At 33.6% G+C, this 17,918-nt stretch overlaps 1 protein-coding gene across 4 annotated transcripts in view; it reads right to left on the reverse strand.

Annotated features, from left to right (window-relative positions):
- The window catches only part of LOC125649230 (uncharacterized), a 40,409-nt gene that overhangs the window by 6,660 nt on the left and 15,831 nt on the right, over window positions 1-17,918 (reverse strand). For 3 of the 4 annotated variants that reach the window (XM_056165876.1, XM_056165874.1, XM_056165877.1), the window contains exons 6-16: window positions 16,937-16,999; window positions 16,684-16,752; window positions 15,752-15,858; window positions 15,517-15,582; window positions 12,698-12,808; window positions 12,467-12,532; window positions 12,186-12,329; window positions 4,841-5,065; window positions 3,948-4,259; window positions 3,803-3,870; window positions 2,052-2,094 (exon numbers count right to left, since the gene is read on the reverse strand). In XM_056165876.1, the coding sequence (XP_056021851.1) occupies window positions 2,052-2,094; window positions 3,803-3,870; window positions 3,948-4,259; window positions 4,841-5,065; window positions 12,186-12,329; window positions 12,467-12,532; window positions 12,698-12,808; window positions 15,517-15,582; window positions 15,752-15,858; window positions 16,684-16,752; window positions 16,937-16,999 (1,274 nt within the window). The remainder of the gene's footprint in view (window positions 1-2,051; window positions 2,095-3,802; window positions 3,871-3,947; window positions 4,260-4,840; window positions 5,066-12,185; window positions 12,330-12,466; window positions 12,533-12,697; window positions 12,809-15,516; window positions 15,583-15,751; window positions 15,859-16,683; window positions 16,753-16,936; window positions 17,000-17,918) is intronic. The other variant, XM_056165875.1, reaches the window with a different exon arrangement.

A 17,918-nucleotide genomic window follows, 5' to 3' on the forward strand; every position in this document is an offset into this window, starting at 1 on the left:
ATATGCATGAAAAGTGGAGAATTTATACGATAATATTTTTAATGGAAAACTTTCAAATTTACCCTATTTAGTTTTTAAAGGTAGTTTTAGTAGAAAGTTATCTGAAAAATAAAATCTCTGTTAGACTTTAACGCACGAACTACAGATCAGTAGTCGACACGTAAACCTACCTAAGCTACCCACTACGCATTTAGATTTAAAAGGAATAATCATGTATTGCTAATTTTGACATTTTCATTCAAGCTTCGAAATGGAAGTCAGCCATTATGACGATGTATCATTCCTCCTTAAGTCATACTACTTGATAAATCGTTTATGATGTAAATAAGTCGTTAAAGTGATGTCACTAAATGTCAAAAGATTCCAATATGGTATCCCATGATATGTGTTTGATATGTTGATATAAACGCTCGTTGACGTATTATGGCCAAGGCGATACATTCGGACTTTTCCCACTTATAATACCTGTTTGTGTTCCTGTGTATTTCATTTCCACCCGGGTTATACGTTAGAAATCAATAGAGGACAACTTGTTGTTTCCTTGCTGAGCATATTATAGTACAACTAGCTATAGTCAACGTATAATTAACAATTTCTTGGTCAAGAAGGGTACATGTAGCTCTATAAGACGAAACAGAGCGCAAGTTGTGGGTGAATAGCAAAATTTCATCATATTCATATATTGCATTATTGACAAAGTCTGTAAAGGGTTTTGTAATTTTTGTAAACTTACCTATTACCTAAATCTAAATAACATTTCTATAAAAATTGGTAACTAGAATTCTTCATAAAGTACCTACTTGATGCAAGGTGAAGATAACGAACAGTGATCAATCTCATAACTCCTATAAGCAATACAAAATAGATAGTTGGGCAAACACGGACCCCTGGACACACCAGAGGTGGGATCAGGTGCCTAGGAGGAGTAAGCATCCCCTGTTGACCGGTCCCACCCGCCGTGAGCCCTATACCCTGATCAGGTAAACGGAGTTATCCGCAGTCGAAATCAGTGTGCCAAGAACGACTTAACAATCGGTATGAAACACGTCAGACAGCATTTGACTCAATGCAAGATTGTACTGACGAAGTAGATCGTTATAACGACCATAGAATTTGCGAAATGCTGACTTAATCGAGACTTGAAATCCCTGTACCATCAACTTGTTTGTCAGTAGCTTACCTCGATTTAAAAACTGACTATACGCAGAACAAGCTCTTACATATCGAATCAGTTGAGATATATAAACACCATATGCAGGTGATAATGGAATATTGGTACATAAATATGGGAAGTTGACGATGGAGAAGCTGAAATCATCCCGTTTGTCATACAGTTGAGTTGTCAGTTTGCCGTTAATGTCTACTTTCAATAAAATATCTAAGTATGAAGCAGAAGTGGACGACTCTGTGGTGTCCTTTATTTCGAGCTCACAGGTGATATATCAAATCGACATATGAATGAAAGCTATCATTGTTAATAGACAAAACGTCATCGATATATCTAAAAGTCGAATTGAAGGCCACAGCGAGAGATTTTTTCTTCTCACGTAGTTTTTTAATAAATTCTGCTTCATATGAATATAAAAACAGGTCAGCTAACAAAGGAGCACAATTCGTGCCCATGGGAATTCCAACAGACTGTTGGAAGACCTGATCACCAAAGACCACGAACATATTGTCAATGAGGAACTCTAGCATATTTTTTATTTCAACTTCAGAGTACTTGTGCGTGGAACCAGAGTGGTGATTAACAAAGTAAGTTTTTGAATGACTGATCACTAGATATGAATATTTCCGTTTTCCGTTTTTGTTGAAGAAGCAACGGTCTATAATGTCAAAAAGTCTAGTCTTTAATTTATCGCGAGGAATGGTCGTGTATAGTGTTGAAAAGTCATAGGTTTTAATGTTTTTGGTTTGGGGAAAATTCTGCGATTTCAAGTTTACTTAAAGTTCTTTAGAATTTTTTAGAATCCATATTAGATTAAAACCACTTCTGGCATATGTAATCACACAGTAAGCTTGAAGTTTAACATGTATAATCATTAATTTACCTTTTTCATCTGTAACTTGTTGGTACTTTTCAACCTCTGCTCTCTAAAAATCAAGTGTATTTGACAGCAAAGTATGGAATAATACATAAAAGAGCATCAACGGTTCTTCATTCATCAATAAAAGTGAATCAATGAAATGCAATATTTAGTCAGATTGGTCTTTCAATTCGATTCTTAATCACAAACAGAACAAAACTTCATAAAGCTGTAAAGTTTCATATATATATATATATATATATATATATATATATATATATATATATATCTTGTGCATCAAAATTGGTACCGTATAAGTTTTACATTACAACCCATGGGTCAAGGCTTCTACGTATAAGTTTTACAAATATATTTAACAGTCAATACTTCCTAATTATGTTAGAACATCATAAGAAATCACTACAATTATGAATTTATATAGCTCTCTCTCTCTCTAGCTCTCTCTCTCTCTCTCTCTCTCTCTCTCTCTCTCTCTCTCTCTCTCATTCTAGTCTCGACATTGCGACTTTTAATCTCTTTTTTTTTAAAAGGGGGGTGATAATAATCATCAATGGTAAGGACTACCAAATGTTGTTTTGAAAGTAATCACTCTATATCATTTTCTACCCACCATTTTATTTCATAATCACATTGTTTTGGAAGTGTTCCCTCTAAATTTATGACTTCTGTAATTTTCAAGAATAATTCTATTTTCATCCCGACCCGACCATGGTACAAACTCTCTACACCAGTTGACGTCAGTAAACACGCTTTACATCAAAACCACCATTTTTATCACCCAGTACAACAGTGTATCATTCTTGTCACCAATGTAGTTTATTGATACTTGTCGTTTTTCGTGGTGTGTGTTATTTGTTTATGTAATATACGTCTCTTGATAAAGACGCGGGTTGCGTCGAAAATTTGAGTTTTAAATAACCAACAGTGTTGTGGCCTTTCCAGTGCTTTTATAAATTTCTTTACTGGCCTTGTATCTTCTCAGATTCGACACTTTAAAAAAAGTAGGGTGTTGTTGGATTTAAGTGCTTTTATATATATATATATATATATATATATATATATGTGTGTGTGTGTGTGTGTGTGTGTGTGTGTGTGTGTGTGTGTGTGTGTGTGTTTGTGTGTGTGTGTGTGTGTGTGTATGTATATATATATATATATATATATATATATATATATATATATATATATATATACTGTTTTCCCCTAAAATAGCTTTAAAACTTCATTGTTATTTTGGATTCCAAACATTTCGGTTGAGCATCACTGAAGAGACATTATTTGTCGAAATGAGCATCTGGTGCATCAAAATTGGTACCGTATAAGTTTTACACATATATACTGTACGTACAAAATGATAAATTGTGCAGACCAAATTTGTTGGTTATGTCTTCTTTATTTCACAAGTCTTAATGTCTAATGTTAATAAAAACCATCTACTAATGTTGTTTTCATTATGATTCTCTCATGTATGTCCTTTCCGAGTGCATGCTTTGGAAACTTAAAGTAGCTGATACTTGTACCCAAAACAATTGAGAACACGATGTTACTGCCAAGCTAATAATATTTCAGCAATGCTCCGAAGGGATATAGTATTCATTTCTATATTCACATACTATATGGATTTGTCTTACAAGCTTATTTAGTTAACGTATGACTTACAGATTTTTGATGATTTATGAAGTTGTTTTGCCTTTTTGTTATAAAAAAAAATTGATCTGTGCAAAAAAAAAATAATATAATTCTAATAATTTTACCTTCAAATGAGCTTCCTTTATTACTGTTGGAACTGTAACTTCTTCTGTTCTCTTCCCTACAATATTACCTTAAGATATCAAAACATACTATTTTGTATCTCCGCATACAAAATATCAAGACTTTTTTATATATTTTTTCATTTACCCGGCTCATACACGACTTCTCCGTTAATGGTCACTTTGAATACTCTGTGAGTCAGTCGTCTGAATAGCATCACTCGGTACGTGATGTTCTTCAGTGACTTCCTGTCCAAAAGTATTGTTCTCAAGTTCGGAATGAAAGCACTCCGAATCATGAAAGTTAGTATAATGCTTCCTTTACGTATCCCAACAAGTAGCATGTCATCTGGCTTTACTCCAAGAACCTTCGCTAAAGATTTGCGAAGGATGTCTAGATCGCCTTTATTATAGGCGTTAATATTTTCACATTGGATGTGGTATTCAACTTTTTGAAAACCTGCAAAGTATAGAAGAAATGTTGTTGTTTTTTCATAGATGATCAGTTTTTAAATCGAGTCAGCTTACTGACTAACAAATTGATGCTACAGGGTCTTCAACAATATCATTTAAAGTCAGCATTTCACCAATTCTATGGTCGTTATAACGATCTAATTTGCCAATAGAACCTGTCATTGGGTTGAATGCTGTCTGACGAGTTTCATGCTGATTGTTAGGCCATTCTTAGCACACTGATTTTGGCTACGAATTACTCCGTTTATTTGATCAATATTTAGAGCTCACAGTGGATGTGACCGGTCGACAGTCACACCCACCGTAAGCCCTATATCCCGATCAGGTAAACGAAGTACTTAATCCGCAGTTAAAATCAGTGTACCAAGAAAGGCCTAACAATCAGTATGAAACATGTCAGACAGCATATCGCCCAATGATATGCCGTATTAGCAAATTAGGTCATTATAACGATCATAGAATTGGTGAAATGCTGACTTTAAATGAGACTGTTTTATCACACTACTGAAATAAGAAAAAGATTGAAATTCATCATACAAACAAATTGTATCTGCTTTGTTCGCTTACCCTTCAAATTCTTTGTACATTTCTGGAAATAAAAGATATCCCTTGCTTTCTTTCCATAATTCAAGCATTTCTCATACAGTGTTTCATCAGGAGGAGCGATTGCTAGGGAATATGCTTGAAGTATGGCCAGATTATTGTAAAGGGATAACTTTCTATCCATATACTCCAATAGTCCGAAGGCAGTAGATATATCTCCAAGATCATCCTCCAACCCTTCAATTCGATCTAAATAATAACAAGGATGTTTAGCCACAACATTCAACTATTTCGATTAGATGAACAGGAAGATGATGTCTACAAAGCCTGATATATTGCATACTTTCATTGAAATTGAAAATCCTTCACTATATCCATGTTAATCAGTTTCGAAAAATATCCATTCAGCGGATTTTTTGGGCTCAGAATGAAACTGAAATAATACATATTCTTGACAAGACACATGCAATAATATTATCTTTGCCTTTAAATGCTTTAAAATTATCAATATCATATCTGTATCTTCTGAGTATTTGATTCTTCATTGACATTTTAAGCAAAAACGTAAAGGGATTGTGATCCCTAGAAACATGAATTGTATGCACCGTAACATTCACGTAAACATCAAAATGTTGTAAAGCTAACAACAAATAAGACACCTTTTCTCAATGTAATGAATTGTTTTGACATTTTGTAAGTTTCTTTTAAAAAAGAAACGCCTCTATCTACATTGTCATTATGTTCTTGAAACAAAACATCTTCGACTATTAGTCCACACTACCGGGGTAGCAACAACAGTACGCTGGAATTCCTTTAAAATCTGGGAATGAGAGAACTGGACAACTCATATGGATATATTTAATTTTCTAAAAATGATTCATCAAAATCCTTTGTCCATTTAAACAATTTTGACAAACTTTTCTGTAGAGACCAGTCATAGCCAAACTCTCAATAACTCGTTCTTGTTTGTAGTAATCGGGAACTTTGCTATAGTTTCCACTTTAGACATAATAGGTATACCATAACTTTGGTCTACTTTATGGCCTAAATATTCTACACAGTAGCATGACAAAAGTCACTCTCCACAAAGTTCAGAAATATGATCACTTTAGCAAAAATCTTTACCAATGTACACATGATTCGGAGATGTTCGACCATGTTTTGCTGTACAATGTATAATGACATTAACGATATATGCTATACATCCTTATATTATGAATAAGGGAGTAAATCATCCTCTGGAAGGTAGCTGGATGATTTTCAACCCAAAGGGCATCACCCTGTACTGCAATATTCCATCGGGAGTCAAAAATACAGAAATTTCTTTAGTTCTTTAGTTAAGGGTACTTCCCAGTAACTTTTCAGCAGGTCGAATTTATTGACATTTCATCAATAAAGTCATCAATTCTGGGGATCGGATGAGTGTTTTGTGACATTGTTTACTTTCCCGAAGTCATTACACAATCAGTAGGCACCGTCAAGTTTCGGTACAAGAATGCAAGGTGAGCTCTAATCACTTTCAGTTGGATATATAATGTCATTGTCCAGCATTTACTGCATTTTGGTTATTTAATACTGTAACTTTGGTGCATTCAAGCGATATGGAAAGGCAAAGCAACACCTACTATAACATCATGACAAGCAGCATGGTCTGGTTTGAAACATCCAAAAAGATTGAAGGATAAGGAGTCATCAGATATTGTACTTGTTCTTTGGCGAATATTCAAATGTTCAAGATTTACATCTTGAATTTCGTAGTTCTTTAAACGAACATTCTGACTGAAGTCCTTTTCACTGATCTCTGCATTGACATCATTTTTAGTATGATCTTGAAATGTTTAACATTGGCCGAAATCAAAACTGATTTTGGTTACATATATCAAAATTCTTTCAACTTATTAGTGTGACAAACTCGTTTTATTCTTTATGTGATTCTGGTGTCTTAACCATCATATGTGACAAACCATGAGATTTTGGGTCCAAATGAGGAATTTATCAAAAATTGAGATTTTCACTTTAAAATGACACACATGTATGCCTAATTGCGCATTGAAAATTTTATGGTCTTATCTTGCATGGTTCCGGAGATATGACGTCACGAATATGATGTATTATGGTGTAGAATTTCATTAATTTAGAAGTAACACTTGAAACTCAATGATGTACACAATTTGAAGTCAATTCTAAACAATGTTACGATATTTATTAAGAACAAACACGTTTTGTCAATATTTTCTCTAAAGTGTATCATACAGACATTATCTTAGCTAACAGTTGCCATAGGAAACATTCCCATTAGAATACTGTCACTATAGCAACCATTACAAATATATAATTATAAATGAAAAATCGTGTTTCTTTAACTTTCTCAGTAAATAAAATTATTTACAGGTAGAAAAAATACTGATTGCATGTATCGCTATGTTGCAAAATATTTCAACTCAATAGATAATAACTACCAATATCCATGCAGTCAAACTCCATACACCATACTATCAAGGTTATACAATATCTATATATAACATGGTGAAACATGGCTGCCTTGTATCGCATTAGATGTAGATAATTCTCTCTTATAATTTAATAATTATTCTTACCTGCTTCTAAAGTTAGCATGCCAAGTTTGTATTTTAAACTAACTCAATCATGATAGATTTAAAAGCTAATAAGAATGATAACATACAAATGTCTTAAAATTGTTGTATTATACCGAGTATCAAGTTTTATTGTAACTATGAGCATTTAATCATGATTAACATTATAATGTACAAGTAACAAGTTAACTTTGTGTAACTTTGACTGGTCAATGTTGTCAATTTATAATTGGAATCATTCAATGCAATTAAGTTGCATTTTTCATCGCAAATAGGCTGACCAATATTTCACAGACGTACTAATTTGTTTGGAAAAAAAATGAAAACTGATACATGTACTTTATTCAAAGTATATAGTATGTACTGGGACTTATGATATTCTATGCTACTGAAGTAAACATTCAAAGCAACTTTCATAAGTATAATCAAGTGTTATAATATTTTTTCTCTCTCCTGAAATGATAAGTCGTATATTGAATCATATTTAGCACTCAATAAATTAAATTTATCAGAATTTAGTTTAATTTTCTGTTTTCAGGCAAAATTATTTCCATAGACCTGATTGGAATTCGTGTTGATTTACTTATCGAATTAAATCTTAAAATATATATAATCTTTCTATCGTGAGACAATAACAGATATTCAAGAATGTAAAATGCCAAATTCCTATGCATAAATGACAAAGCTCCGACACTTCTTTGATGTTTTAAAGAAAAGAGTGACCCAACTTTCGGACCATATTGTTTGTTGTTTGTTAATTAACGCCCCGTCGAGATTTTTTCACTCATATTGAGACGTCATCAGCTGTAGGTGAAGTACCTACGCTCAGGACCATAGCAGTGAATGTTTTTAACGTACCAATGCCAGCCGTGACAGTTTTAAGGTCATATCAAAAAGATCCGTGATTTTCACTTCTAAATACCGAGCGTTTGGAGGAGCAATCACTACCTATATTAGAGTCTTAGGTTTGACGCGGCCTTGGCACGAGCGGAGCTCGAACTCACGACCTCCCGGTTACAATACCATTGAGCTGCCGCGACTGGTCCAGAGCATAACATGACTAGTGAACTTGGTGTATATCTATATATAGTTAAAACTGTAATGGAATGCTTCTTGTAGGGGTACAATTTGGATAACCCACAAAATCAAATCATGGTGCAATACATTATATACTTGGCATGCGTATTATTTACATGTTTCAACTATATTACATGTTCGTATATTACCCCCCCCCCCTTAACACACAAAACAGTTGGTATAAATTGGATATTAGTAAATGAATTGATATTGAAATTATATTCATGAGCTATCATTTCTACAGGTAATGCAAAATTCCATCGCCAGACACCCACGGCTGATATCGTCTTCTACTCATCAAGTGATTATCCGACGATGGCAGATTTTTTGAATTTTCATAATCGATGCACTGTTATATCTATTTTGATAATTAATCATGGACCTATAAACATTGATGTTGCCGATGCACAATTGAATTCATTACATACAAATGGAAACTAAAATATAGATTAATAAATATATCATTTTCATTTTTATGTATATTAGATAGAAAGAACTAGAGAGGGTGATTTTGGCATCGTATACATCGTCATGTATCCTTTTTTGTTATATCCAATTGGAAAGTCTTTATTGCTTGCAAAGTTCCATGCATTGGCTGGTTGCCGCCTCTCACTTTTTGTTTATAGCAAGCTATGAATTCAACCTTTGCCCCCCCCCCCCCCATCCTTTCCATTATTTTATCTGGCTGTGACATCCTTTTCAATTTTGGTGCTATGTTCCTGTCATCACATGTTCTCGGTGGTGATCTCTCTGTATTTTAGCATTGTTTAACAAATGTAATGTTTCCAGTATAATTCTTATTAATGGTACATCTGAATCTACACTTATCCATAAAGTCTATACACGCAACCCCGCGCTTTAAAAAAGTACTTGCGTATTTATTTTTCTCTCCTATAATGCCTGTTGAATCAAGCTCACAGAATATATAATTGTTTATTTCTGTTTTTTTTCATCATTATAATTAATTAATCACCCCCATAACTACCATTGCTCTCAGATATACTCGAATATCGTGCAGGAAAGAAAACCCGGGTTGTTTCTTCGTTGTCGTATACAATGGATGATGGAATAGTGCAGAATACAGACACTCGATGTACACCTCGATTGACTCACACTGAAAGTTTTTACATTTGATCTGTCACATTCCTATTTAGCACAAATGTTTACAAAATCGCAAACTACGTTTTTTTCTTATAGGGAGAAAAACGCATCTTACTTTCACTTTTGTAAAGGCCAATAACTCCCGTTATATATTCTACGAACATTCTCTACTGGGGCTGAAAATTAAAGTTCTGAATTTAGGCACTTGTAAGTACTATATATATTAAATATTTTCTCTTAAACCTTGATAAACCAAAATATGAAGAAGAAAAAAAAAGCAAAAAAAAAAAAAAAAAAAAAACCACTGCGGAATTTTTTAACGTGCTGAACAATATACGATGTTTGTGACATTATTTCGCAATTACCTCATTTGGACCCAAAGTCTCATGACGCGTCACATATAGATCACATTACTAGGTTTTCTTTCAATTTCATAATGGTCATAATATCTGGCCTGTAAACGATGAGCAGGATGAGTCAAAAATACAAAATCCTTATTTAATGGTTTAAATATTCTCCTCCTGACATCTTTGTCATACCATACTTTTATTCTTTAAAACGTAGATATGTGGTCTAAAAGAATAAGGGCACTGGATTTAGTCAACCACCTTTCGTTCAACTATTTTAAGGACCTCTGGTTGTATGATCAAACATAAGTTCAAAGTGACGAATCAAAGAGAGGTGAACTCCATGATTCCAATCATACTAATAACAATATGCCTTCATCATAGTTAAGGTTCAAGCGTCCCTGATAACTCAAGATGATAAGCAATGGACTCATACTAACTCTAATCATCCATGACCCAGTCATCAAATTACAACCCTATTTAGACTGAATGACTTTTGGTATTTGTATAAAACTAAAAAAAAACTTGGTAAGGACCTTAAATATGGTCTTTTGCTTCATATTTCTAAGAAAGATATTTTCTGGAAATCGAGTGGACATACACATGATAGTAAGTAAATGCTGGTTCCCTAAACTAGCCATAGGCAAAGGTCCTACATAAGCCACCAACGTTCAATTAAAGGTTCTTCAAAAGTTGGAATGGGTTGGAGAGTGTTAGATGGTATTTTCTAATTAGGTTTACCTACCATCTGATAAACATGATACGCCTTCCAAATTCAGAAACATCCTTTCACAACTTGGGTCAATGGAAGTGATTGACACTTACATTACTACCCATGAGTGTGGCGCGAGTCAAACTCATGAGTTCCTACGATATATTACGTAGACCAACATCTGGTAAACGATACTTTGTATTTCTTTGGGATGCATCAGATTGTCCCAAGTTTCGCATATGGATGCCTTTTTATGTAGTAGAACTCTCTGACTATGGCGATCTCTTCTGGTGGAAGCCACTCTTGCTAAGTTGGACAATATCGGGGTATTTGTTTTGCTTAGAAAAAACTGCTCTCGGCTGAGGGTGTCTTTGTTCTGGTTTAATTGCTCCCGCGGCGGGACATTTAACAATATACAATCAGCCAACCTTGCTCTATCTGATCTTTCATTTCCTTTGTCTATGCTCCTTCTTTTCTCTCTACACTCTTTTAGGTATCTTTTTTTTCCTCTCCAATTACATTTTCTCTCTATGCTCTGTCATTTTTATTTATTTCAAGCTCTAATCGTATTTTCTGTTTTTCTTTTTCCTAATGATTTCATTATTCTAACTTTAATTGAACTCCAATTCTGTCATTTTCACATGTTTAATAATTTGTTTTGGAAAACCATGTCTCAAAACTTCCTTCCTTTAAACTTCTTCTACAACCTTAAATTTATCTTATTTTTTCATATTAGATTTACCTCTAACCCGAGGTGTACACCTTTTATATTATCAACTCATTCTTTTTCAAAGCATCAAAAACCAAAACTGTCGGTGAATCAACAAATTCTGTGATCGAAAGCATGTTGATTTCTGCTGACAACTAATTGAAATTAATTAAAGAAATATTTACATCTGGAAAAATTCTTTATTCTGGACGAACCCCCTCATGTTATGAATCAGAATAACAAAAGTCCATCGAATACTGTATAGATAGCACCGTTGAGAGATTTAATAAACCTATCAATTACATTTCAAAATATCAATGAAAAAATACTTACAGTAAATTTCACACAAACTTCATAAAGTACATTGTTCACTTAAAGCGCTGTTGAAATCATGTGTCATGTCCCAATGATTTGATATCAATTGTAATTCTGAAAATTGCTTCTAACCACAAACTTTTCAGTCTGTTTATACTAAAACGACAATTCTAGAGAGTCCCATCCTACAAATTATAAACAGGCTATTTATTTATCATCCCAAACGTCGATCAAACACAGAACTTCCAAATTCTTATCTAGGTCGTATGTTTCAATAAGCAACATCTCGTACACATATTCCAAGTATTTCCCACATTTTATTCTATCATAGTGTCATTTTAACGGTAGTAAAACAAAGAAATGCTTTACGGAGAAGTTTTCCCAAAAAAATACTTACCCTTTTCAAATCATTGCTTAATCGTTTAAACATGCATGTTTAAGTATATGGGGAAAATCATTATTCATGTAAATATTTCCGGAGAGAAGACAAACTCGTAAGAAATCATTGGATTACCTTTTAAAAGTGTTTTCATTTCCTCTAACGTCCCAGGAGTCATATCTTTGCTTACATCACGAAGGAAGGCATTGAATTCTTTGTTGTCTGATAATTTGACGATGGCTTCCAGGTTTTTAATACTCTTACCAGCTTTCTTCTCTTCTGCAAAACATACACCATTAATTTAAAAGTAAAAATGCAAATTCATTAAAAACACATAAAATGTTTACTTTTGAATAAACTATAATGTAGATTATGGAGTAAGTATGTTTGTTGTTGTTGCTCTTAGTATATGTTACCATTTTCCATATTGATATGTGTCTCGGGTCTCTTCTCTGTTCTGTATTTTTGCCCTCCATTATCTCCTAAACATTAAAAATCATCATGTAATTTAGTCCAATGAAAAACATAATTGACAGAATCTTAATGCATATATTTTATTACTGTGATTTCAAGATATAGTTGTATACTTTTGTTGTTTCTTTGCACATCATTTATATACAAAAACACGTTGTTTTTAATATTAAAACCTGTTTCTACTCCAGAATCACTTCCTAGGGTGGATTCGGACGCCCCCAGCACTTCAACATATGCTGGATTTTTTTCTGGATTGTTTTCTGCAGATTGGGTCTCCAGCATTGCTTCAGAGAAAAATACAGTGCATATTTTATCAGCAATAAACAAGGTCGTGAAAAATGTGCAATGAACATTTGAAATCATTCATTAGGAACAATATAATGAGAAACTCTAATTAGGAGTCATGCTCTTTGGTAGTCCAACAAATGATCGTTCCTATGAAATATGAGGTAAGAAATTATCTTTGCTAAAGGAAGTATGCTACACCAGATAAATTTAAGATGCGTGAAAGGTGGAGGATATGTACAACATTATTTTGAAATTGAAAACTTTCATATTTACTTTATTTACTAAAAAAATGCAGTTTTAGTAAAATCCCTGCTGGACTTGAACCCGCAGTCTACAGTTCAGCAGTCGACGTGCTAACCTACTGAGTTACTCAGCTAGGTGATGAATTTTGAAATGAATAGATAAATATTGCTGATATTTATATTTTCATCCATGTTTAAAAAGGAAGTCAGCCATTTTATATGACGATGTAGAGTATCTCCTTAAATGTTACTGTGTTTCCTTACGATTCTAAAAAAAAACACCACACAATTAAATTCTATCCCTAAACATTTACATTCACTGTGTGTTTTCTCCTACATTTCTATTTAAATCACTGTTTGTAATTCACAACACATTCCGTTTCGATCTAGTTAGATCCGTTTTAGTGCAGTCTGTCTGCGTATGAATTATACTTTCCACGAACTACTCTTTGAACTACTATAAACGAACAAATGGGTTCAAGTAGTACATTAACATTTGCAATTCAATAAAGTTATGATATTTTATTTTATGCGTTTAGAGTTTGTCTCTCTCGGACGATTTCCTTTTACTATTGTTCAAAGATAGAAATCATGATCAAATATGGAACTCGGCAAAGTATCGTCCTAGACTGCGAATTTTGTATCCTCGGTGGAATTTCCTTATCCCACACTCGTACTAGTTAAAGAATTCTATTAATCTCAATTTTATATAATTGAAAGTATTCATATTTGAAAAAAATCGATTTGATACAACTTTGTGGGTGGTAGTCTTTGGGTTTTTTTTTAAGTAAAAGCATAAAGTGTAAACCATTTTGGTGTATGGTCCTTCGGACTGTTTAGTTTTTGCATGTAAGATGAAATTTGGATTTGGATTATTTTAACTCTTACTAAAGCTCCATAATTAATGTAAATTTAAAACTGTAGACAAAATGTGAAAAAAGTAATCTTTCATTATCTATTCGTATGGGATGGGGAAATTGCACTTAGGGGGACAAGATTCGCTGTCTATGACTCGACAAAGTTTCATCCTAGACTGTACATATTGTCCCGAGGGTGGAATTTCCCAATTCCTCACTTGTACTAATGAACGATTTTATTAGTATTATTTAGGAAATAATAGGAACTGTAGTAATTTGCTAATTATCTGGATAGGTGTTTTAAGTAGAGGAATATTTACCATTAAAGCAGTAGTCTGTAGGGAATTTTTAGATGGTATGTTTATTTATTTGAACAGAAAGTATATTCTACACTATATTTTGGAAAATGATGCAGTAGCATTTGTGTATAAATTTTCATACACAAAGTTACGCCCCTGGTTAACAACTGATCGCTTAGCATAATGGGTAGAGCGATCGCTTCGCAACCGGGAATCCCGGGTTCGATTCTCGCACGGCGTCAAACTTGAGTCGTTTCATGGGTCTTTCGGATACGACCTCAAAACGAAGGACCCTTCTCCGGTAGGCGTTGGTAAAATAAAGAATCATCACTACTAATGCCGTATGCGCCATGCATAGGTCAAAATTTGTGACACTTTACCTCAATTAAGTGGCGTCTCTACATGAATGAAGAGGTGAACGAACAATGAGGAATCTTATAACTCTTTAGAGAACACAAAATTAATAATAGAGCAAACACAGAGCTCTGGACACACCAGAGGTGGGATATGGTGCCTAGGAGGAGTAAGCATCCCCTGTCGACCAGTCACATCCGTAAGTGACAAACTCTCGAAATGAACGTAAAAGAAAAAACAATCAAGCAAAATAACTTCATGCTCTAGAATTTTCTGCATATCAAACTGACAGACCTACCTCAGCATTCAATAGCAGTTATCCCGTATGCCGAATAATGCCCCATTCCCAATCAAAAACACCATGATTAACGATTTCTCCAAACCATTTAGTTGAATTTCGGGAAGAATTACATTGAAATGATTATACATTATTTAGTCATTGCCATTAACAAAGAATATAATTAAATTGGAAATGATTATAAAATCAAAATGAATCCGTTTCTAATTATGTGCATTTTACAGAAACTAGTTGTTTTGTAACGTAGTCGTTAGCCTATTTAATAAATTTCATTTTTGAAAATACGTGAGGACATGATGTGTTACGCTTCACACCAGCATACTTGATGTAGCGTTAACGCGTTTCATGAAAAGTATGCTGGTGTAAAGCGGTGCTGTTCATGCCCTCTTCTATTTCAAGAATGGAATTTATGTTTTATATTTGCATTTTACTTTCATCTCTCACAGAATTCCCAGACGATAAAATAATCGTACCATATTTAACAAAATCAAACGTACATTGTTAACATTCATAAGGAAAAGGTAATCATTTCAATTGGTAGATATCGAATAAAAAATATTGGAAATGTAAATAAATATAATGAGATTTAATCGATGGTTTGGCTGTTTATGTATAGAACACATTGTAGCTGTTCCATTCAGATTCAGTACTTACATATACACTCAGTTTCATCTACATGCTGTTTTTCTTCACACTGTCTTCTGTACATCAACTGCTTTTCTGAATTGTCAAATAAATTTTATGTGATTAGGCATTATATGGTTGCATGTTTATATCAAAACAACGGGTCATTTAAATCCAATCCCATGAATTCCTCTAAGATTTTCCACACCCATAAATTGAAATCCTGAAACCGCCCATAAATACTATTGAAATATAATAAACATACTCAGGTAGGTTAGTAAATTCAACTTCAGACTGATAAAGAGGAAAATCGGGATAACTGTCAGTAGCACTCCTCCCAGAATCCCGGAGATTACCATCAAAACTGGGTTTCTGAAAAATAAGACAGCACGCAAAGAATAATGCTTTTTTTTCTTTTCTTTTTTTGCCTCTTGGTGTTCATGTTTTGCAATAAAAGAATTGTTTGAAAACAAAAACTTATAATGATAGATACGTTTAATGTTTTATCTTGATTTCAAACACTTCCAGTATCAAGAAAATAGTTTTGATATTGTCGATTTCAGGAAACTAAAGGGAATTACGTCAAATTGTTCAACATTTTATTTTACACAATCAAAACAGGAAATACCAATGTAGAATACGTGTATTTTGTAGAGATTCCAAAGCCAATCTTATGTTGAATATAATCGTTATGGCCACATCAGACTAATCATTTTGAAATTGGGTGAGATCCATGTGCTCTTTATACGAGGGAAAAACATAAAAACAACATATACAAATAATGTAAACCGTAATTGGTTTTAAATTGATCCCTCTCATCATCATACGCGCCAAAAATCTCACAAAGAAAATCCTGGATTATAGTACACCAAAATGTAAATTTAAAAAAACAGTTCAACAAAGCAAGTTTATTCGTTTGTTCCATCCGTTATCTACGGATAAAACTTTGAGATGAGGAAAATTAAGCAAACCTTATTCTAAATTTTTGTTGGACTGCATTGGTTGCACTACCTCATCCAATACATAATATGTTAACACATTCTCAGCAAGATATCATTATGATGAGACATCATTTTCATATCAGCAGTTAGTAAAATTTGAGATGACATAAATGGATTATTCAAAAAGAAGCTTAGAACTGATTACTATATTGCTATGAATCATCTCTCAGAACGAAGAAAATGAAAGTACCCTTACCCATTACTCTCCCGTACCACGTATGAAATACCACTTTCACTTCGTGTTCTGTTTTGTGATACGTCATTCCTAAAAAAAACAAAAACAAAAACAAAAAAACCAGAGACTTCAGCTTATGTCTTTTATGATCACTTAGTTATCTCATACCACGGTTTTGGATCCACATGTTTGGCGGAATATGTGGGTCCAAATCGTGGTATGCAAGGATGAATAGCTTCAAAATATCAGAGAAACTCCCATAAAACTTTCTTACGTGATTGATCTTTCTGTGGACAGTTCATCTGTTGTGTTCAATGCTGTTGTTGAAACTGTAATACTTAAAAAAGGAAATCACCATATAAATGAAAGCTTTTACATGGACTAAAGATTTTCTGTTACTAGGAAAGGGGCCAGAGAAAACACAGAGGTTCATAGACTAGAAAACTAACCTGAATCACGCAGGGAGTTTGGGTCACTAGGATCATATATCTTTAATTTGTGATTTAAGGCCCATGGAATGAAGAAAATAAACGACATGACAAGAGTAGACTATCATTTTAATTAGACTAACTGTATCTTTTTCGTACATGAAATAAATTGAATCCCTTTTCTATATATTCCTGTGTAAAGCAATAAACTATTGTGGCCCTGTCCATTGGTTCTGTGACAAACGCGAATCTACACTACAGGAGGATGCTTGAATATTAAAGAGATAAATTGTATTCTTATTTCAAAATTCTTTATGTATAGCTTTTAACACTATATATATATATATATATATACATTGGAATTGGAATTGCAGAAAAAGTCCAAGGTATATGTTTTAAGTAGAAAAATATATCCAACGATGACTAATTACACATGATCCACAATTAATTAATTAATTAATTACACAATTAATGAAATGTGGATTATGAAAGGTGAATATAACGAACAGTGATCAATCTCATAACTCCTATAAGCAATACAAAATAGAGAGTTGGGAAAACACGTATCCCTGGATCTACCAGAGGTAGTATGCAAGGTGAAGATAACGAACAGTGATCAATCTCATAACTCCTACAAGCAATACAAAATAGATAGTTGGGCAAACACGGACCCCTGGACACACCAGAGGTGGGATCTGGTGCCTTGGAGGAGTAAGCATCCCCTGTCGACCGGTCACACCCACCGTCAGCCCTAGATCTCGATCAGGTAAACGGAGTTATCCGTAGTCAAAATCAGTGTGCCAAGAACGGCCTAACAATCGACATGAA

This window comes from Ostrea edulis, chromosome 5 (genome assembly GCF_947568905.1).
Source record: "Ostrea edulis chromosome 5, xbOstEdul1.1, whole genome shotgun sequence".
NCBI classification, from domain to species: domain Eukaryota; kingdom Metazoa; phylum Mollusca; class Bivalvia; order Ostreida; family Ostreidae; genus Ostrea; species Ostrea edulis.